General features: G+C 54.7%; 2 protein-coding genes across 5 annotated transcripts; one reads left to right on the top strand and one right to left on the bottom strand.

Moving 5' to 3' along the window:
* Nucleotides 1–2,502, top strand: Tsr3 (TSR3 ribosome maturation factor). 2 transcript variants are annotated; one of them, XM_034506242.2, is made up of 6 exons: nucleotides 1–174; nucleotides 262–460; nucleotides 893–1,086; nucleotides 1,533–1,706; nucleotides 1,838–1,901; nucleotides 2,154–2,502. In XM_034506242.2, the coding sequence occupies exons 1-6, from the start codon at nucleotides 63–65 to the stop codon at nucleotides 2,359–2,361; spliced, it is 951 nt and encodes a 316-aa protein (XP_034362133.1). In that variant the 5' UTR covers nucleotides 1–62; the 3' UTR covers nucleotides 2,362–2,502. The 2 variants fall into 2 exon arrangements, with proteins under 2 accessions (XP_034362133.1, XP_034362132.1); XM_034506241.2 differs by having other exon boundaries at nucleotides 3–174; nucleotides 262–481.
* Nucleotides 2,359–16,160, bottom strand: Baiap3 (BAI1 associated protein 3). Of its 3 annotated transcripts, none has more exons than XM_076937144.1 (34): nucleotides 15,836–16,160; nucleotides 11,595–11,728; nucleotides 11,306–11,393; nucleotides 11,048–11,128; nucleotides 10,698–10,805; nucleotides 10,119–10,178; nucleotides 9,898–9,964; nucleotides 9,594–9,789; nucleotides 9,274–9,318; nucleotides 9,082–9,159; nucleotides 8,856–8,958; nucleotides 8,435–8,542; nucleotides 8,250–8,348; nucleotides 8,058–8,161; nucleotides 7,814–7,934; nucleotides 7,261–7,385; nucleotides 7,089–7,179; nucleotides 6,909–6,965; nucleotides 6,724–6,821; nucleotides 6,572–6,623; nucleotides 6,322–6,452; nucleotides 6,092–6,215; nucleotides 5,875–6,018; nucleotides 5,696–5,788; nucleotides 5,403–5,594; nucleotides 5,246–5,314; nucleotides 5,080–5,159; nucleotides 4,901–5,009; nucleotides 4,520–4,591; nucleotides 4,280–4,360; nucleotides 4,073–4,193; nucleotides 3,874–3,997; nucleotides 3,590–3,795; nucleotides 2,359–3,508 (listed from the first exon to the last, which is right to left on the bottom strand). In XM_076937144.1, the coding sequence occupies exons 2-34, from the start codon at nucleotides 11,717–11,719 to the stop codon at nucleotides 3,405–3,407; spliced, it is 3,456 nt and encodes a 1,151-aa protein (XP_076793259.1). In that variant the 5' UTR covers nucleotides 11,720–11,728; nucleotides 15,836–16,160; the 3' UTR covers nucleotides 2,359–3,404. The 3 variants fall into 3 exon arrangements, with proteins under 3 accessions (XP_076793259.1, XP_034362136.1, XP_076793260.1); XM_034506245.2 differs by having other exon boundaries at nucleotides 8,253–8,348; nucleotides 15,836–16,158; XM_076937145.1 differs by lacking the exon at nucleotides 15,836–16,160 and adding an exon at nucleotides 14,896–15,803.
* Between the last annotated feature and the right edge of the window lie 5,098 nt (nucleotides 16,161–21,258).

Below are 21,258 nucleotides of genomic sequence, written 5' to 3'. Positions count from 1 at the left end.
AGCTGTGCGAGCGCGCACGCGCACACGCTCTGGACCGAGCCCTGAGGATTTCATCTAACACTATGGGCCGCAAGAAGGTTGCTCGCGGGTCCAGGACAGAGAGCGGTCGTGTTCGGCGACCCCCCGGCCGCTCTCTGGATGCTTTCGCGGAGGAGGTGGGCTCTGCGCTGCGCGGTGAGTTCGAAGCAGGCGGAGCAGCGGGTCGGGCCTGGGAGCAGGCGCTGAGGACCCGTCTTTCTCTCTCTCTCTCTCTCTTTGTAGCATCCGTACAGCATGAAGAGGCCGAGGACCAGAGCGGCCCGGGCCCAGCGACTCTGCCTTGTGCCTTGGCTATGTGGGAACTTGGCCACTGCGACCCCAAGCGCTGCACGGGCCGCAAACTGGCCCGTCTGGGTCTGGTGCGCTGCCTGCGCCTAGGTCAAAGATTTGGCGGTCTGGTGCTCAGCCCGGTAGGCACTCAGTACGTGTCTCCGGCAGACAGGTAGATGCCTGGGGATCGGGGAGGGAGCGGAGAGGGGTTGGGATGCTCTCCACATCATCTTGTCTTTGCTAAACCTCCCCGTATCGGGAGTATCATTTTCTTCACGCCTTGCTTATTGGTCTTGGATATCCACGTCTTTCTCATGGGCAGAGTTGTATCTAGCTTGATCCTTTTTATAGAGCAAGGCTAAAGTGTAGAAAAGCCGACGAGAAACATTTGTTGTGTAAAGTAAACATTATCCAGCTACACTCAACTGCTGCCTCTAAGCTTGCTTGCTACTAAGGGCTCTTTGTACCACTGCAATAAACCATAGTTTGGAAATACCAGAGTGATATCTCATCTATAGTGAAGTCCGTCTCCAAGGACATGCTTTATTTGGGGCCCCAGAACCTACCCTACACTCTCTAACAGACAGTTGGTGGCACAGTCAGGGGTCGCTGTCATAGACTGCTCCTGGGCCAAACTGGAAGAGACACCCTTTGGGAAGATGCGAGGGAGCCACTTGCGCCTCCTGCCTTACCTCGTAGCTGCCAACCCTGTAAACTATGGCCGGCCCTGCAAACTTTCCTGTGTGGAAGCTTTCGCTGCTGCCTTCTGCATCGTAGGTGAGTTTTGGGTCTGACAGGAGCCTGGCCTGGCAGTCTGGGGCCTGACTCTGCCTGCCCTCCCACCAGTCCCCCATCCCGAGACTCAGATTCTGAGCAAGCGGGCGTGGGAGGGGTGGGGTGGGATGTGAGGAGAATATATTGAGAGCCATTAGAACAGCCTTTGACGTCAGTCTTGGTGACTACATACAGCCTTGACCTTATGAAGCAGAGGTAGAGGCCAAATAGACAGCTGCCTCCCCTGGATGTTGTGTGGGCCCCAGTGGATACCCCATAAGACACAGAGACTAGTATAGTAGGATTGTTTCTCAGTGAATGAGAGGAACCTTGGGAACTGTAGAGGTGGTGACAGCTTCCTGGGATAGCAGGTGCATTTAGCAGGCAGGGTCATACAGTTGTGCTCTTAATAGGTGTCCCAGGCATCTTTTTGTTTTTTGTTCCATTAGGTTTTTCAGACCTTGCTGTCACTTTGCTTCAGAAGTTTAAGTGGGGCAAGGGTTTTCTGGACCTGAACAGACAGCTCCTGGATAAGTATGCAGCCTGCCGGGGCCCAGAGGAGGTGCTGCAGGCTGAACAAGGATACCTGGCTAGCACCAAGGACACCCCTGAGGAGGACATTGGTGAGGCCTGGCATGGTTGGGAGCCCCAGGAAAGCAATCAACCCCCTCCAGGGCCTTAGGAGCCTAGAGCCACTGGTTTGGCTCTACCCTGAAATTACTTAGAGGTTGCCTTCCTCTCTTTCTATGTTCAGATCCCTTTGACGTGGACTCGGGGCGAGAGTTTGCAAACCTCAACAGGCCTGTGGCCAGCACCCGGTAGGTCCTGTGAGTCTACACTTAAGTGATGGTTCAAGTCCCGTTTGCTTCTGGAACCTTGGCCCAGTTCCTCCTGCCTTATGGATGTGGATTTTGAACAAGGCCTGGTGGTGATTACAAAGTCTAAAGCAGCTGCTTGCTGGAGGGAGTTGGGCCCTGACCGCCCTCTGCTTGAGGGCTTTGGTGAGCCTAATAGGGAAGTTAACCCTTTGCTGGCCTGTGTCTGTACTGTGGTCCACTCCTCCCTTCCAGGCTGCCTGTGAACATGGATGACACTGACGAGTCTGAGGGCTGCAGTGAAGATTCTGCAGAGGACAGTGATGCGTGTGAGGAACAAGCACCTGATGCTGATGGAGGAGGCAGCAGCCACTGTCAAGCAGAAGAGACCCCAGAACAAGAGGCTCAGGCCAGAGATTCCACTGAAATTTGGAAAGGAATCAAGAAACGACAGAGAGACTGAGGTTACAGATATATTATTGAAGCTGGTGTGCATTATTCAGAAGTGGCAGTGGGGATGGACAGGCCTGTTGGGACAATTGTGTGATAGCCTTGTTTGGAGTCCTGCCTTAGTGCTCTCAATAAAACCAAGGAGGAGCCCCCACTACGGGTCTGTTGCTTTGTAATTGCTAAGCGCTAGGGAAGTCTACCCGGGTGGATCTGGTCTATGAGGTAAGTCTGGTATGGGCACATACAGATGAGTCGAGGGATATCTGAGCAGCTAGCCGTAGAGCCCTCAGCCCTGGGCTCCAACTGTGGGCAATTCCCTTTCCTTACGGTGACTATGGGAGAAAGTCTCCAGGGCCCAGGAACCAGGCCAGGACCAGCACACAAGTAATCCCCAGCTAGCCCCTTGCTCACCGTGGTGGGTAGAGTCCATATCCAGGAGAGAGAAGCTTCAAGTAGTAGACACTCTGACCCCTCACCCTCTGCCTGGTAACTTCCTAGCTTGTCCTCTGACATTTTGTCTCTGCCTATGCAGGCCTTTTCCTCAGGGAGCAGGGCAGGGCCTTCTCTAAGAGAGGCTTCCCCAGTGACACTGCTTGTCATGAGGCACAAATTATTTCTCATCAAGCCAAATGATGGTTACCAGGGTGTGAACAGCGACATTGGCCCCCACCCTTGTAGTGCCTTCTACTCTGTGACCATAAATGTCTCCTCCAGGTACTCCCCAGTGGCCTCTAGGGGGCAGAGTCCTCTGAGAGCATATGACCACTGCTCCAGGGAGGAGAGCCCACTAGCAACGGGTCTCATCCATCCTGCTCTGTGTCCAGGGCAGATGCTGGCCAATCCCACTGGTTGGCTGCCCATATTCTGGGTGGGGCATGCTGGGGCACAAAGGGTTCACAGCACACACCAAAAGACATGGCCAGAGCAGACAAAAGCCACAGGGTCCAACCAGAGCAGGCAGGTCACATGGTGAAGGAGGGGCTCCCAGAAGCCCTTGCTGCACAAAGTGGGCCCCACAGGGAAGTGGGGAGAGCCAGGGCTGTGACATCAGGGTGCTCAGAGGTCAGCCTCCATGCACTTCTCCAGCTCCTTGAGTTTCTTGACAAACTCCTGTGCTTCTCTGTTGGTGCGGCCTTCGAGCATCCGCAGTGCAGACCTCACTGTAGGTGGACGTGCAGGTGGGCATGAGAAGCCAGTTTAGGCCAGGCCCAGACCCCTCAACCCCATAGACTCTCACTCACCCTGAGCTCTGGGCCTGCGCAGGTGTAGTGTGATGGGCTGACCCGACCTCATGCCCCCTCCCACATGCGGCCTTGCGATGCCACTGACACCACCCAGGCCAAGGGCTGCTTCCCCAGCAAAGTCATTGGTGGACAGCCAGTCGTGGTCCATAACCGTGAACAGCACACAGGCCCCGCGGCGGCGGCATGCCTCCGCAGGCACAGAGCTGTGGACAGGGCAGTCAGGAGCCTGCTGTGGCCATATGGCACAGGCAGAGGGCACAGCAGGCCAGGCAGGCACTCACAAGTGGAAAAGCTCATCATACACCGGGTGCAGTGTCCGAGCTTTGACTTGGGTCCTCTGGCTGCGGACCAATGGGAAGAGGTGTGGTGGACCAAGCTCCACAATCACGAAGGGATCACTCAGGCCTAGAAGATACATTGTGAGCCAAATGTCTCCCTGCCCCCAACCCCACCTCACCCCCAGCTGCTGCTGTGCCTCACCGTTGGCATCCAGAGGCAGTAAGTCCGCGGCATGGAGCACCTCCACAGCTAGCCGCTGCTCGGCTGCTTCATAATGACACCGGACAGTCAGGCGCCCAAACCGGTTCTGCTCCAGAGACCTCTGTGGGAAAGGCCAGTGGAAAAAGCCAGCGAATAAAGCTGGCTCTCTCTCGGAGCAGGCCTGCAGATAGACAATGACAGGCCCACCTGCTTGAGCTTGTCCAGGTAAAACTGCTCAATGCACTCCCGGGTGGAGCATCTGTGTAGCCGAAGTTCCTCCTCCAGCCTCTGCAAGGGAAGCTGGCACTAGTAACGCTGGTCTCTGGCAGCACAACCAAGTGTCTTCACAGAGGCATCTGAACTGCCTCGCAGCCATCTGGCTTCACCAACACAGGGATGCCCACTCCAGGGCAAGCTGAACTTGTTCCTGCAGAAGGCTCTGCTCACCTTGTAGCTTCCATCCCTCAGGTTCTCCAGGGGCAGCCCCTGGCCCTCAGCATGGAAGAAACTGACCAGAGCCTACAACAGGGAAAGAAGAGAGGGTTGTCAGAGGCTGGCCTGTGCTGAAGATTCAGAAAGCATGGGGTCTTAGGAGCCAAGGCTAAGCCACTTCTCAAATTGGAAGTGCTTCAGATACCCCCAAGAGGCCTGGGAGATGGCAGCAAGCGAGGCCAGATAACTGTGAGAACAGGTGCTCCTAGGGTATTTGGGCTGTACGGACAATGCCAGCATAGCTGTGGAGTTACCTGCACAGAGGTTTAGTGTCCTACAGGGGCAGCAGGGAGAGGACTTTGGAGAGATGGGCCTGAGAGCTCCTCGTGACTTTACCTCCAGTGTGAAGTGGAAGCGTCCGTAGAAATCAGCAGAAACATCTCTATTGGCACTCAGTGCCTGCAGAATGGCCTGTAGAAGCAGCTCCCAGAGGGCTTCTAGCACCCTGAAGGAACATTACCTGGGTGACTCCCTGGACCAGCACCATCCCACCTACCCCACTGCCTAGCTGGTACCTGCTCAGGTTCTCCTTCACCAGCGAGTCATTCAGCAAGGCCAGCTTCTCATCTAGGTACTTCAGGAGTGGGGCTACAGCCTGTAGGCAGGAGTCCTCAGGGCTGGCCAGGCTGGACTTCAGCCTGTCCCCTGCATCCACACTCCCTGCTGATCTGATCTACTTACCTCATCGTTCTGAATAGAGTCAGGGGACAGACTGATGTGCTGCACGTACTTCCTGATGTCTGCCACCATCTGAGAGAGGGGTGGTGCTCAGAACAAGAGCGGGACTCAAGAATAGTCCTCTCATGGGTACAGTCCCGGGCCCCACCCCTCTACCCACCTTGGAAGTCAGGTGTGCTGTCACAGTGTGGGCCTCCCGCTGAAGGTCTTCATCCAGGGCCTGTATGCAGCTGAGTAGAGGGCGGGGGAGTACTCCCTCCAGCCCATTGGCCCCTTCAGACCACGCCAGTCCTCTTAGTGCCTGCCCTGAAGCTCGGCGCACCAACTCCACGTTGTTGAGCACCACGCAGAGCTGGAAAGGTGTGTCCAGGGGTAGCTGAGCAGTTATGGGAGGGGGCTGAGGGGAGGGGCACCCAGCCACCTGGTGGCCTCACCTGACACCCAGCCTCTCACCTGCTCACTCACTGCCTCACCAGCAGCCCCTGGCTGGGTGTCCACCTTCTTCCTCAGCAGTTCCGTGTAGAAGAGGGAGGCCTCACACATGTCCTGGGGCAGGAGATGGGCTGGGAGCTTGAGACCCTGCCCCTACCCCATCTCCTGGTCTACTCCCCGAATAACCCCAGCCCATGTACCTGGCTGAGCTGAGTGCCTAGCCCCTGGGCCTGGGCAGGGTCAGGCCAAGCCAGGCGGACCCAGAGCTCCTGGATGTGACTAAGACAGAGGCTGGCAGTGGCTGCGGAGCTGCTGTGTTTGGAAGCCGCATCCACAGGCTCTAGCTACAAAGACAGAGGGTGCTGGTGTTGCAGGGGGACAGATGAGGCAGCACCATACATCTGGGCACACACTCACTGTGTCTACATCCACAGCTCCCTGAAGGCGCCACTTGGCCTGGTCCCGCAGCACCTGTAGCCAGAGCTTCACGGCAGGCAGAAATGGGGTGTGGATGCCAGCCAGAGCCAGAGAGCGGCTCTCCCTGTAGAGAACACTCACTCAGAACCCATCAAGGCTCACATACCTTCACCCAGAGGTCTCCACATTCAGACCTAAGAGGATAGTGGTCCGAGTTTGGGGGTACCCACCGTCCAGGGATGCAATTCCAGAAGCGCTGGGTGTCTGCCAGGGTCAGGTAGAGCTCAAAGAGCCCTGAGGCCACCTCTAAGTTCATCTTGGGGCTCAGCTCCTCTGTCAGCACCCATGCCTCCTCAGCTACCTGCCTCAGAGGATGGTATTAGGCCTCTGCCAAAGTAAATCTAGGCACCCTCTTAACCAGGGACTTCTCCCGGGTTTCCAGTACCCACAGGCACCCAGAGTAAGGGACTCCCTCCTCACCAGACGTTCCAGCTGCCGGAAGGTAAGGGTGAAGAAGTCCACCTTAAGGATACTGCAAAAGACACGCCTCAGCCTCCTGTTCCCCACTAGCCAGTCTTACCAACCCCATAGCCCATTCTAGCCCTCTACCATCATCCAGGGGAAGAGCCTACCCATGGAAGAGGCTGGCGTAGACCCCGTAGCAGGACTGCAAGTCCTCATAGATGATGTCTGCAAGCTCAACAAGCCCTGATAGGCGCTGCGGCCCTGGCTGCAAGAAAGCCAGGCTTGGAGTGACCTATGTGACCTATGTACCCCCAACCCCTGTGCCTCCCGTCCGGGTTGTCTAGGTCCACACCTGCTCTCGGGGACTCTTGGTGTTCAGGAGCTGGTCGTACCACTCACGGTTACCCCGCTATAGCAGCAGCCGGTAAAAACAACAGAGTGGATTGAAGGGAAGAGTCAGGTTACGGGACTATGGACAGTCAGGGGCCTGTCAGGGGCCAAGGGAAGAAGGCCAAGATGGATCCAGACATACCTTCAGGGCGGCAGCAATGTCCATGCTCAGCTCTGTCTCAAAGGGGCAGATCTCAAAGGCCGGCTGGAAGAGCTGTAGTTTCTCCAGGCACCTGGGGAGGACAGCTAACTGAGGAGACCCCCGCCCCAACCTCCAGCCCTTCAGGCCCCTGGCCCTGCTCTGTGACACCCACTTGAGCAGCAGCTCCAGGCGATACACAGCCGTGCTGTTGGTGGCGGGGAAGTATTCTCGGAGCTGGCGCAGCAGTTTCAGCCCGAACTCCGAGAAAGCAGAAAAGCTGTCAGCCAGGCTCTCCTCCTGCAGGGAATGGGTCAAGCCAGGGTCAAGATCCAAGGTGGCTTTGCTCAGAGATACAGAAAAACCACTGCTTCGTGTAACCTCCCCCAACCCTGTCCCTTCTCAATGGTCCATTCCATTCTCCTTACTGCACCCATGAGTCACAGTGCCTTACAGCTCCTGTCCCCTCTGCCCCATACTGCCAGCACCCACTTGGGCCTGCTGTTCAGACACTACCACCTCAGAAGCGTTGCCCTCAGCCCAATCTGAGCTTTGTGATATCTGTCCAAGGTTACTCCATTACAGCCATCGCTTCCTTACTGTACGGTGCTCTTTCCTTCAACATGCGTTTTGTGTTTTCAGACCCTGTGAAGGCAAGTCTCCTTCCCTTGGCTCCGAGTGAGCTCTTTTCCAACAGCATACAGCTCTGTAGCAATGACCATGCCTACCTGCTCCTGGGGCAGTGACGCTGCCTCCTCCCAGTGTGCCTGCACATCTTCCAGCAGCCCCAGCAGGTACCCATAGTCCAGGGTCCGTGTCTGGTGGTGACGGCTACTGACCTGCCAGTGCCTGTTAGGAGCCCAAGCTTGTGATCTGCTCTTGCATAACAGGCCCACCCCTAGCACTGCCTTTTCCCATGCTCCACCCACTTCTCAGGAGGCTCCACCCACAAGGGCCACCCTTTCTACTTACAGCACTGCCAGCTGCAATGGGGACAGATTGCTTTGGGCTCCATGCAGACAAAGGACTGTGGTCCCAGGCCCACTAAGCTCTCCACGCCAACTGCTGGAATTAGGCTGGAGAAGGAATCCAAAGATGGGCAAAGGCCAGAGAGCCCCTCCATCCCTGCTCTAGGCTTTTACTCTACAGCCCACGGGTACCCACTACCTCCTCCACACGATGCTCAAAGCACAGCACACGGCTGAGGAGCAGCAGGTAGGACAAGAAGCCTGAGCGTCCGCGCTGACTCATAACAGTGTCCCTCTGCAAGGCAGAACCCGAGGTCTGTCATCAGCTCTGCCTGAGCCTTGAAGGCAGGGGTGCAGATGTGACTCCCCACGGCTTCGCACCTGGGTGGTGATCAGCTTCAGGACCAGGTGGCAGTCTCCCTGAACACGGGAGGCACTGGAGCGTGGTTCCAGCTTAAACCAGCGGTCAGCACCTGCCACAGGCACCTCCTGAGAGGGGTGAGGGTGGGAAGATGTAATACCCCTCTCCTTTCCCACCCAGTCACATATGGCTGGAGTATAACTCGGCAGGAGAGTGCTTTCAAATCCCGGTAAAGACAAAACAGGGCTAACTACCCTCCGGACCCCCAGAATGCTGTGTAGCCCACCTCCTCCGGTCACAACAGAGGGGAATGTGCCATGGGAATCATAGGATACTGCCACCGGAGATGCCCAAGAACCCTGGGGTACCTCTCACGCACCCACCAAGCATCCTGGGGCAGCACACACACTCCATGGCTCCACCCCATCCCTCCTCACACACCCGGATAGGGATGTTGAGGCATCCCAGGAAGTCATCAGTGTGGTCCTCAGTGGGTCCTGCTGTCCCATTTGCACGGGCCGACTTGACAATCTGTTTGAAGTATCTGGGCACAACAGGGTGGACAGCAAGGCGGTGTCACTCTGGTGGTCCTGGAAAGCTACTGGCCGCCGTGGCTGAGCTGCACTCACGGGTCTAGGGTTATTACATTCCCCTCCCCCACCCATACCTGGTCATGCCCTTCAGGCCAATAACTTCATTCAGTTTCCTGCATGCTTCTGCCAGGGATACATCATCATCATGGTCCCTGAAGGTGGAGGATGCCTTGGCTGGAGTCCAGCTCTGAGAACCCCCTCCCTGATTCCTTCTCAAACTAGAGATGCCACCACCCTCCATGCCCTGCAGATTTGGGGTTCTCTACCAGATGTCCAGGTGCAGCTGGTCTGTGTTGACATCGTCAATTTCACTGCAGACAAAACAGAAATGTCTATGACATTGTGTCCCAGGCCACATCTGCTCAACACTGAGGTGATGTCCAGGAGCAACAGGTAGTAGCCATGAGTTCAGCTTCCCCACACAGACTGCCAGGCTCACACCCTAACTTCCACTTGCTACCAGCTATGTGGCCATGCCAATCCATCATCTGTGGGCTTCAGGCTACTGTTACCAGCCCCAGGCAACTCTTAATGAGTGGCTATCATTTGAGGAATGTGGCTATCAGCAGGGTAGAAGGAGCCTTACAACAGGAAGTGCTCTTTCCAGACAGGATTCAGGGTGCTGCTTTTGACCTCGGTGACCTGGATACACTTGGCAGGCAATGGGCTGCTACGCTTGCTGCCTTTGCGGAAGCCAAAGCGCTGCTCCTTCTGCCCACTTGATTCCTGTGGGACACTTGAGGCCGGCAGGATGCCCAGCATGCAGTACGGGTCACTGAAGCCTGAAATGGAGCAGGTGCCTCAGCCCTTGGCCCCCATGGTTCTGCACTCTCCACAGCTTCCAGGAGCAGCTGCCAGGCACTACAAGGGTCTGCCAGATACCTACTCACCATTGGGGTCTTTAGCCAGAAGATTCTTGGCACGCACAACAGAGACTTTCAGGGCATACGTGGGAGCCTGTCAACAGAAGGGTACGGGGGGATTTCACAGGACTAAGAAGCCTCAGCATGCAAGTCACAGTTCCCACTTCCCTGCCACCCTGGCATCCCTCCCTGCGGCACCAGTACTGTTTCCACTCAGCTGGCACCTGCTTGGGTGGGCATAGTCTCACCTTGGCCTTCTTCACACGCATGATGGCCTCCATGTGCTCCTCAGAACTGGTGCCAAACACCTGTGGGTAGTGGACAGGTAAATTGCGGAGCCTGTGGAGAGGCTGGTGCTGTCCTGAGAGTCTCAGGAATGCACACAGGAGTGAATGATTCCTCTTCCCTAGCACGGGAAAGGCCGCTGTCCAGCTGGTGCGTGGTTCTGAACGCCCAGAGGAGTGAGCCGGTGAGGGCATGGCACAAAAAAACGGGGCAAGGACAAGATAATTCAGAGCACAAACCAGTGGGAGTGAGACATGTCCTCTGAGCACTCCCTGACTCTCTGAGCACCCAGTATGCTTTTTCTAAGCATTTCTGAGTTATCCGTCTGGCATCCTCTGCGCATGTCTACATGGCTAGCCAGGTCTCTATCCACTGTGTATATTCACCAGCGTACAGTGGTGTGTGCATGACGTGACTCTGTGAGTCATCCAGGTGATACTGACAACAGGGTGTGTGTCTCTATGTGGATGTGTGTGTGAGCACATGCACACCTGTACACACATACCACACCTCAGTCCTCCCCAGAGTGGGGCCCTGCTCACCTGCTGAAGGTAGCTTAGCAAGACCTCCTCGTCATCTACCTGGTCGGGGCCCATGGTGCCCGCCCGGTGGAGGACTGTGTATAAGGCTTCCTCGTAAAGCATCTCCACCTTCAGGAAACAGGCCCTGAGTTCCCAGCCAGAGCAGAGCTTCTCAGCTCCTGCCCTGCCCTTGTGTGCATCCAGTCCTCAGACCCAGGTAGCTCTTCCCACTGCTGACTGGATGCCCAGCCTTGGCACCTCTGCTCCTGCTCACCCAACTGCACTACCCACCTGTCACCAGACCCTGGGTACATTCCTAGAGAAAGGAGTTTAGTCACTCCCTGGGCTTAGACACGCCCCGCCCACATTACCTCCTCCTGGGTCAGGGCTCTCAGGCCACGATTGGGGTCCACAGGCTCAGCAGGGGCTGGGGAACCACTTCGCAGAAGAACCTGTGAGGGTTAGCATAGCAGGTGAAGATCTGTGATGGTGGGTGGAACCTAGTCACAGCTGCCCCTGACGCCCTCCAGGAGAGATGGGAATTTAGAGGTTTGCCAGTCAGATAGGACCTAGGACAGTGGCCTGTCCTGAGTAGCAGTCCTTAGGCCCTCCAGAAATGGATTTCTTACCTCAGGACATGGCAGGCCCTGTCTGCCATCCCCCTTTTTCAGGATGAGTCGCATGTGGGCAAAGAACTCCACACCATCCCCGGGTTTCCTGGAAGAAAGCCTGGCTCAGAACATGACTCCATGGAGAGTGGATCAAGGGGAAAGCCACCGTGATCTTGGCCTTGAGTTCAGACTCTCTCGGTCCCTCTTCCCACCCACGTGGATCAGCAGTGGAAAACGAGTGTACAGGCCAGCTAGGGGATGGAGGCCAGGTAAACATGCCCTGCAGGGTCGGCCCTAGGGTACCCACCAGGCCCCCGTGGGGGGCTCCTGTGAGTTTGTGATCTCAGGTTCCTGCTCTGTCTTGCGGCGGAAGGACGGGCACACCTGCACCTGCCTGAGCACGCTGCTCTTGATGTCCAGCAAGGCTGACATGGCAAACACCTGTAGCGAGTACATTAGTTGGTCAACTGTTCTCTCATGGCACAGGCTCACAGAGGGTAGCTAAAGGCTCAGGGGCCTGCCACCACCCTGCATTCTGCTGGGTCCCTGGAGAGGGGCTTGGTGGACTCTGCTGCCACACTGGATAAGTGACCTAACAGTCTTTTGTGCCTCCTGTAGAGTGGCTTTAGGAGATAGTGGCGACACCCTCAGGGGTAGAAGGAGAAGTGCCAGGCAGAGAGTTGGTGCTCCGTGTGAAAGGACTTCTGGGCTCTCAGTAGAGACAGATATGTCCTGTCCCTACATCCAAGGCTGGTACTGGTATTGTGCCCCAATCATCTAGGAAAGCATGACAGACAGAATGTGGCTGTTTTCTGTCTCCTCACCAATACCCTCGCCCAATCGGAGCCAGGACAGATAGTACCCAGGCCTTCTCTGCAGGAGGCCAAAACAGTGAGGTAGGGCACTCATAAGCCCAGGGTAGGGTTGGCAGCTGTCACTGAGGCCACGGTGCCCACGAGGGAACTATTCTGGGGTCCTTACATACATCCAATAAAACATAAGGGGTCGGTACCCCCAAAGAAGAGTTTGAACCCCACAACCAGTAAAAAGGAAAACATGAAATCCATGTGTCTCATTTGGGGAAGACTGGAAATGTTCAGCTGCATCCTTAGCTCCCTGTCAACTAGCACATCAAATCAGCTGCCTGCCTGTTGCTGTGGCAACCAAGCCATCCTGCTGCATCCTGCCAAAGCGGCCTGGTTTTCATCTCTAGGAGAGTGGTCTTGCAACTGCAAATGGAGTCTAGGCCATGGTCCCCTTGGAACCCGACTGACCCTGTGACCTCCCGGCAACCATTCTATTCTGAAGTCGAGGTTTAGGGATGGAAGAGTATGGTCTGAACATATCTTTAACCCTGGTAGGTAGCTGGGACACCAAGGGATCACAGCAGCAATTCTGAGACTGAATATCAGAAGGGCACCCCTCCATTTGGAGTGGCAGAGGCCTAGGGTCACCTGAGAATTCTTATTTCCCTTATGTTTGATGAGTTCTCAGATCCTTCCACACCAAGGAGGAAGATCTGCTGCGTCCACGTCCATGTAACCCTCCACTTAGTTTACCCTGTAGACCCCAAGTTTAAGGCTAGTATAGTATCTATGACACTGTGGCCTGTTCCTACACCACCACCCTGCCACCCCCCACTCTGGGTCACACAGCCACTTCTAGGCCTGGGCCTCCCCACACTACCCCAGGGAGGTCCTCTCTCTTTCCTTAGGAAAACAATCTCACATCACCCAGCACCTACTCCTTGGGCTCCCTGTCTTGCTGGCTCATTAACAAGATGTCTGTGCCTGCCATCCACTACAGGACACTGGTACCCATCTACCCAGCTGCAAGGGGAGACTGTCATTTCCATTGCGTGAGACAGGAGATGGACTCTGTGGCAGTTCTGCTCCTGGTCCAGGGTCTCTGGCAGTCAGAGAATGCAGCTTCTTTCTGCCTGGAGCCCTCCGCCCTATCTCCATGTCCACTCCCCGCACTGGCTCAGGCCAGCATTCCTCCACTGTGCTTCATTCTGACCACTTTGCTCCATGGAGTTCCTATCTGATGAGGCCCCAGAGCTGCAGACTGATGGAGGCCAGGTGGCTCTGCACGCTGAGGAGAAGCCCCACAAACCTCCTCCCAAATGTAGAGACCCAGCAAGCTTTTTGCCACACATATCCAGCCATTCCTGAGGTCCCAGGCGGCCAAGTGTCACAAGCCCATCTCCTCCCTAACTAAAAGGAGAGCTGCTCCCCCCTGCGCCCCAAGCCAGGAAAGCAGCCACTTCTTGAGCTGTTGCCAAGGCAACCACCAGCCGCATCTATGTGTGCCGGGGCCACGGGGCTTGCAGTCCCAGAGAAAAATGTGACGCAGAAGCAAAGTAAGCTGACAGCGCTGGAGTGAAGGTGTGCAACCTCCTGCCCTGCCTCAAACAAGGAAACAGGTGTGGGCTTGGGAACTTGCCCAGGGTCACCACCGGCAGGTGGTATCCTGAGATTTAAGGCTCTGCTGTGCAAACATTATCTTTTTCCGGGGGTTGTCCTGCTCTTGGGTTCAGCTGTAACACCCCCCCCCCCCCCCAGTCTGTTGCTAGGATGAGGCTAACAGCAGCGTGTCAGAGCCAGTCTCTGTAAGAGATGGCTCATCTGGGTGCCCAGAAACAGCTCTGGTCCCCTTGGAAACCTTAGGCTGCTTCAGCAGCTGTTAGCTTCCCTGACCCAAGAGCCCAGGCCCTGAGAGACACCTGTCAAAAAGGCCTCATTCCACCTCTGCCTTGGAAAGCCTACCCGTGTTTGACTGTTGCCTATGGGTTTCGAAACCTCAACCTGTAGGGGACAGCAATGAGCTAAGGGCAAAGATACCCCCTCCCCCCCAAAAGCCCACTTTCCACCCCAGTCTCTCAGGCAGGCACAGCTCAGACACTGTCCTGTATTTCACTGTCCCTCCTAGGCTTGGATAGTTCAGCAGAATGTGCAGGCCTGCTCACACGCGGTCACTAGGGCCAGAGTCATAGCTCCCAACTGCCCACTAAGCAAAGAAAGGATCCACCAGTAAGCTCTTGTCATATGAAGTGGAGTCTGATCCAAACCTATGGTCACCGCAGTCATGGTCTGGGATTAGGTAAGCTGTCCAGAGACAGGGTTTAACCCTGGATTCTCACACCAAGCTGTCACCTACCAGACAGCCATTTGAAGATCTTGTGGGGCAGTGAGGCAGAGAATTTAAGGGCAGCTTAGTAGAAGGCTGGAGGGGTCTTCCTAGGCTTCCAGCTCAGCAAACACAAGAGCACTGAATGGGATACCCTTAGTGCCTCTGGAAACTACGTAGGATGGCTTCCCATGATCTCCTTTTTCTCTCTTCCTGACCAGTCCCTACCCACATCTTTCTGTATTCTCAGATCTCCTCATGGCCTCAGAAGTTCATCCGGTCTACCTGTTACACATGCTGCTTGCAAGCTCATCCCTCCTGATTCACAAGGGGGGGGGGGGACAGGGGGAGGATCTGCTCTTTGACCTCTGTAAGTGAAGTAGAGCATCTGAGGTCAGAGGCCAGCAGCAGGTGGAGCTCTCCAGGCCCCACAGATGGAGACTGGTTCACTCTTCCCAGGAGCCTTACCTGCTACTTACCTGTCTCTGTTGAGTTGCTCCCGATTGATCGATCGATCGGCTGTTTCTGATGATGGGGGTGGGGAAGCTGTGGTTACCCTCCCCTGTTCTGTGGAGGTTGCTTTTCCTTGAAGGCAGGGGGTCTGAAGGGAGTTTGGGAGCTGCTCTGCTGTAACACTCCTCTTGCTTTCTTTCTGTTTCTCTCTGTCTCTCTCTGATTCTCTCTGTCTCTCTCTGATTCTCTCTGTCTCTGTCTCTCTCTTACACACACACACACACACACACACACACACACACACACACACACACACACACAGAGTCAGACCCCAGACCAAATGGTAGGGCTCGAATTCCTGGATCACTAGGGAGGAAAAAGGCTTACCCTGGCGGGGATTTCAGTTTAGTGCGGGCAAAGGTCTCAATAAGGGGCATCGGAAAGTGGGAGGGACACGGGCGCTGGGGGCTTGATGGGATTCAACCTGCTCAGAGAAGCCCCGCAGGGCGTCTCCGAGGTCCCCAGCTCCGCTTCATTCAGCGGCCTCTATTGGGAAGAGGGGGTTACAGTCAGGTGGCTCAGCAGCGGGCGGCCGTGGGAACCGAGGTTGAAGGTGTGCACTCTGAGTCCGGAGGTCTCGCCCTTCAACCCTCCCCGGGGCGTTCTGCAGTGCCGACCTCCCCGCGCCCTCTACTGCGCTCAGAGCCTAGGACGCAGGCCGTGCGACCCCGCCCCTCTCTCTGAGCACGCGCGGCCTCAGTTTCCCCAGGACCTCAGTTTCCCTTTGCTTCTGACGCCAGCAAATCCCGTGCTCCACCGGGAGCGCAGTGCAGAAACCAGGGGTGGGGGTGGGGCTAAGCTCGAGGGGACGGTCGCGTCCGTCCGTCCGTCCATCTGTCTGTGGTAAAAAGCAGGTTAAGCCTCGACGGCAGTCTGATGGCATTGGGCAGGAGTTACAGCACTCACCGTGGACAGGGCTTCGGGGCCACAGGGTCGGGGGGGAGTCCTTGCTGGCGTCGCTGTCGCACTAGCTGGGGACACCGAGGCACAGCGACCGCTGGCAGCCACGCGCGCTGGAGACTGAGCACTGCAGAGCGGGCGCCGCGGGCGGGGGGCGCGGGCGGGCGGAGGCGGGGCCTGGCCTCGTTTGCTGGTCAGAGGTTCCTGCCCTGCCCGCCCCTACCCTGAGCGTTTGGGGTGGGGGGTGGGGTGTCCCTACCCGCTCGGTACTGGCCAGAGAGACCCTGCTCTGGATGCAGGGCTCAGTAACCTACAGGTGGGTGCAGAGACGGGCGTTGCATTGGATCTCGATTGGCTGTGTTAGCTATCCAACCCCCCTTCTCCTGCCCCGAGGGAGGAGGCTGTCACGGGGTCTCCTTCCCAGGGCCGCAGGGAAGCTACAGTCGCCCAAAGGAAACACGGAGTGCCTGGTGTTTCTTGAAGTGCTGTACAGCCATATCCAACGTCAACCCTCTCACCAAAGCTCTGCCCCTCAGTACTGCCGGGAGCTGCTCTTTTCCAGGGAAATCAGCTCTGGTATTAACCTGGGACATCTCATGACGTCATGTTATCTGTGAATGTGTGCAGAAGGCCGAGATTAAGCCTCAGTAGATGGATCCTGCTATTCCCCAGCCCACTTCTTCTTAGGCCCCCTCCAGCACATGAGCAGAATGATGGTCACCTGGAGACTTGTTAAAGGACTTACCTGTCCAGTTCCCAAAAGTGCTAGCTCTGAAGCTGGGGCAGAGGGCGGACCTGACAGGGTTCCTACTGTCGTTGAGTTCTCAGCACTCACTGAGAACTGTTCTTGGCTGTTCCAGAGCTCAGTAGATCCCTGAAGACTTCAGTGGAACACCACTGGTGGGCACGTTTCTTCTAGGTAGTTCCACTTTGGAGTTACACCAAAGGTCTCATTCTTTGTTTGTTTGGCTTGGTTTGGTTTTTCATTTCTGTGTAGCCCTGGCTGTCCTGAAACTCACTCTGTAGATCAGGCTGGCCTTGAACTCAAGAGAGTCATCTGCTTCTGCTGGATTTAAAGGCATTCCCCATTACTGACTGGCTCAAAGGTCTCATTCTTATGGAAAGGACTCCAACCAGCGTGAGGATCAGGAAAGCAGGCCTGAAAATTTTCCACTTCAGACTGTATGTAGCAAAGACCATCTCTGCTGGGGAGACAAAGCTGAAACAGGCTTTTAAAAGAGGCCTGAGCCAGTCGGTGGTGGCGCACACCTTTAATCCCAGCACTTGGGAGGCAGAGGCAGGTGGATTTCTGAGTTCGAGGCCAGCCTGGTCTACAGAGTGAGTTCCAGGACAGCCAGGGCTACACAGAGAAACCCTGTCTTGAAAAACAAAAAACAAAAAACAAACAAACAAAAAACAAACAAAAAACAAACAAAAAAAAAAAAAAAAAAAAAAAGAGGCCTGGGCAGGGGCCTGTGTTCCTCATTACTGGGAAGAGGAAACATCTGAGGGACAACAGCCTGGCCCTAGTCCTTCATTCCATGGAGCACACAGGTGAAGTCACCTGTCTATATACCAGTTCATATGTGTGTCAAGTCCTATGCCCATCACTGAAGACAGGAGACAGAACAGAATATTGTCCTGCAGAATGCTCAGTTCTCAGTCAACCACCACCGGCTTGGCACAGCCCTGCCAGGCAAAAGGGATAAAAGATAAAATCACTATCAGGACCAGGATATCAGATGAGCAAGGGAAGGGTCCTGGATTCTGTGCCCCACACTGTCCTGCTATATAAGGGATAGGGGTTGCAGTGGAACAGCCAGTCCCCTCCCAGGATCTGCAGTTGACGCATCCACTAGTACAGTCTTGCGTCAGGTTTTGCCAACCTGTTGGAACACACACACACACACACACACACACACACACACACACACACAGAGAGAGAGAGAGAGAGAGAGAGAGAGAGAGAGAGAGAGAGAGAGAGAGAGAGAGAGAGAGAGAGAGCGCGCGCGCGCGCGCGCCCGGTTGCCATGGTAATGGTAATGGCTTTGGGGTAAAGGATGAGCTAGAGGCTGCAGTAAACAGGAAGTGGGGGGAGCCCCACTGCAGGGGCTCCGGCGGCTGAGACTGGGTTGGGTAAGATTTGCTCCTATCTTTGATAGGAATCTGAGATCCAACTGCAGAAAGAGAGGCTTTGAGTCACAGACTCAAAACCCAGCCCCTAAGGGTCAGTCTTGTCTTCCCTGGGCTCTACCCTCCACAAACCTTGTGTGTGTGTGTGTGTGTGTGTGTGTGTGTGTGTGTGTGTGTGTGTGTGTGTGTGAATGGCAACCCCTTGGTGACTCACGCTGTTGTCTTCTGACTAATCCTAAGGCTGTCATGGCTCAGGTGCACTGTGCACCTCCTTGACTCAGAGTCTTTGCCTGCCCCCATCTGTAATAGGGGATGATTGACCCCGGAGACTGTAGCAAACCTTAGTTCCTGAGCTCAGCCTGAACTGAGGGCCAGTAAGGGCTCTTAGGGCGACCGGGGCCTTTGGTTAGAGTTCCATTTTCCCCTGAGGCCTGCCAGAATCCATTCAGCAGTTTGCACCAAGTATTTTGTGACCTTTCTGCAGCCAATGTCCAGGCACCTGGAGCCAGCTCAGGTCTGGGTGCTACTGCATTTGAGGTTTTTTTTTTTTTTTTTTTTTTTGTTTGTTTGTTTGTTTGTTTGTTTGTTTTTGTTTTCCCTCAAAACCAAAACAAAGAAAACCCCAGATTTTCATGTAGCTCAGGTTGGGATCAAACCTCAGACTTGCTAGGTGGCCATGGTTAACTTTAATTTTCTGATCTTTCTGCCTCCACCTCATAAGTGCTGGAATTACAGGCCACCATTCTTGATTTTAAGCAGGTATGAGGACTGAATTCAGGGCCTTGTGCATGCTAGGCAAGCAAGCACTCTACCAATAGTTAGATCATTAGCCCAAAGGTTGACTAATGAGCCAGTCATTGTTTTGTTTTTAGGGACTGAACACATGCTAGGCTGCCATTCTCCCACCAAGGGATATTGCTCTTTCCCATGCTGGTTTCTGTGGGACCAAGCTGGAGGGGAGGCAAAAGAAGCAGATCCCAGATAGGGCATGGCCAAAAGCAACACAAGGGCTATTTGGTGGGTCTGAGTCCATCTTCGGGACTCTGGAAGGCCTGCTGGGGAACACAAGCTCTTGGCATCTGTTCAGTGAAGGGTAGTGTGTCAGGGCCTGTTTTCCTTAATGGTCATTGCTATGGTCAAAGGCCAAGTGGAGACAAAGGACACACACTGTGCAATGGCCTTCGTATGTGCTCATCACCCTCTGCAGAGCCTGGGTTTGAGGCACCCTTCTCCTCCTCTCAGCCTCTTCCAGAGATAGGAATCCTTAGAGGGGTGAGAACTTTCTTATAAGGGGGTATTCTGGGATGAGGGCCCATATGATCTGGCCTGGGCAGGTTTGTTTCCAGATAGACAAAACCAGATGGTTTCTCATCCAAGAGTTCAGGTATGGCCTCCAGGCTGGGCCAGGGACACAGCTACCCTAGGTCAGGCCCGATGACTCCTCAGTCACTGACAGTGTCTGGAGGCCTCTAACACTCTCAAGAGCTACTGAATGCTCCCACCCACCCCTCATTGTCAGGGTCAGGTGGGACAAGTTCCCTAAACCCAACAAATCTTGAATGCTCCCTGCTGGAACTGGTTCAAAACAGTTCCAGGAGGTCCAAGTTGGTACTGGGCCCTAATAACCTCAAAATGATGTAGCATATCCAGATGTCACTGGGCACTTTGTCTGCTGAATTGCCCAGGTGTTCTTGGGCTTCCTCTGTGGCCTGTGACTGGTTGGTCTGGGAAGGCCAGGGGAACCAATAAGCTCCAAACCATCAGCAGCAGTGGCTAGGTCTTCTAGCTGGCCAAGTCCCGGCTTGGTAGATCTTGGTAGATGCAAGGTTGTGCTGTATAGTTTTATGTCAACTTGACATAAGCTAAAGTCGTTGGGAGGGAGGGAAACTCAATCAGAAAATGCCTTAAGATCAGGCTACCAGCAAGTCTGTGAGGCATTTTCTTAATTAGTGATTGTTAGGTAAGGGCCCAGCCCATTGTGAATTGGGTCACCTTGGGCAGGTGGTCCTGGGTTCTATAAGTGCTGAGCAAGCCAGTAAGCAGCACAACTCCATGGTCTCTGCATCTGCCTGCATCTGGCCTGAGCAGGCAGGTTTCTGTCCTGTTTGAATTCCTGTCCTGACTTCCTTTGATGATTAGTGATATGGAAGTGTTAATTTTCTGCTTAACTTGATGGTGACATGTCCATGGACAGAGCACAAGGTCCAGGCTCCTGGGAGCTGCTTAAGAATCAGCTCTTTGCAATCCATGAAATCCCCTGATGGGCATGGCCAGTTCTGACCACTAGCATCTCTGGAGCTAGTCAAAAACTTAAAAAAAAAAAAAAAACCTTTGTGCGTGTGCCTATTTGTCTGGGTGGGTGCCTGTGAAGGCCAAAAGAGAGCATTGGGTCCTTTGGAGGTTGAGTTACAGGCAGTTACAGAATCACTTGACATGGGTGCTGGGAACCAAACCCTGTTCCTCTGCCATCTTTCCAGCTACAGCCCCACCTTCAACAGACTCCCCAAGGAGCATGCACTTTGATGTCCCCACCACTAAGAAGCCTCACCCAGGAACCAGGTTCCTAAGGCTTGGCTTGGGGAGATGCTGGCAAGATCCTAAGAGTATGATAATTAGGGCAGATGGATAATGGGCATAGGAGAGCCCCCATTAGGACTGGGAGAGCCTAAGAGGCAGGGAGGAAGCAAAGGACACAACCCGAGGGCTGCAGTTTGTGGAAATGTTTTAATTAGAGGATTTGTAGATACAGTGGTTAATCTGTCGCCCACAATTCCTTACCAATGAGGCGTCATGCTGGGATACCCTCCTCCCCACCATCTTAACACAGGATGGTCACAGACCACATTCTCATGTTACAAGATTCACATCTCTGGTAATCCAAGGACTGTGGTACAAAAGGAACACTTCATAGCTGGGGTCACTACAGTTTGCTAGAAACATCAGTTACTTTAGAATACTTTAACTATAAAATATATTGAATTTCCATATATTAACCATATACATGTGTACCTATTACTAAATGTAGTCAGTTGTTACAAAATAAGACATTCTGAGAGCAGGCTACACACACACACCAGCCTGAACTCCCCGGGTGAGGCCCTGCCTGTGCCATTAGCTGCAACTGTCCATCCAAACTCAGCTCCTGACTATACTCGTGTCTAAACATACCCACAAGGCACTGGCAGCCCAGTCCATACAGGTGCCACCAGCTGTGTGAGCACAAGTCCCTCTGATTCCAGAGTGAAGACTCCTGGCTGCAGACCTGGCCACCCCCTTGATTGGTCCCTGAACTTGAG

This window comes from Arvicanthis niloticus, chromosome 6 (assembly GCF_011762505.2).
Source record: "Arvicanthis niloticus isolate mArvNil1 chromosome 6, mArvNil1.pat.X, whole genome shotgun sequence".
In the NCBI taxonomy this organism is placed as follows: Eukaryota; Metazoa; Chordata; class Mammalia; order Rodentia; family Muridae; genus Arvicanthis; species Arvicanthis niloticus.
The sequence above is the reverse complement of the archived record's forward strand: the minus strand, read 5'-3'. Positions and strand labels throughout refer to the sequence as shown.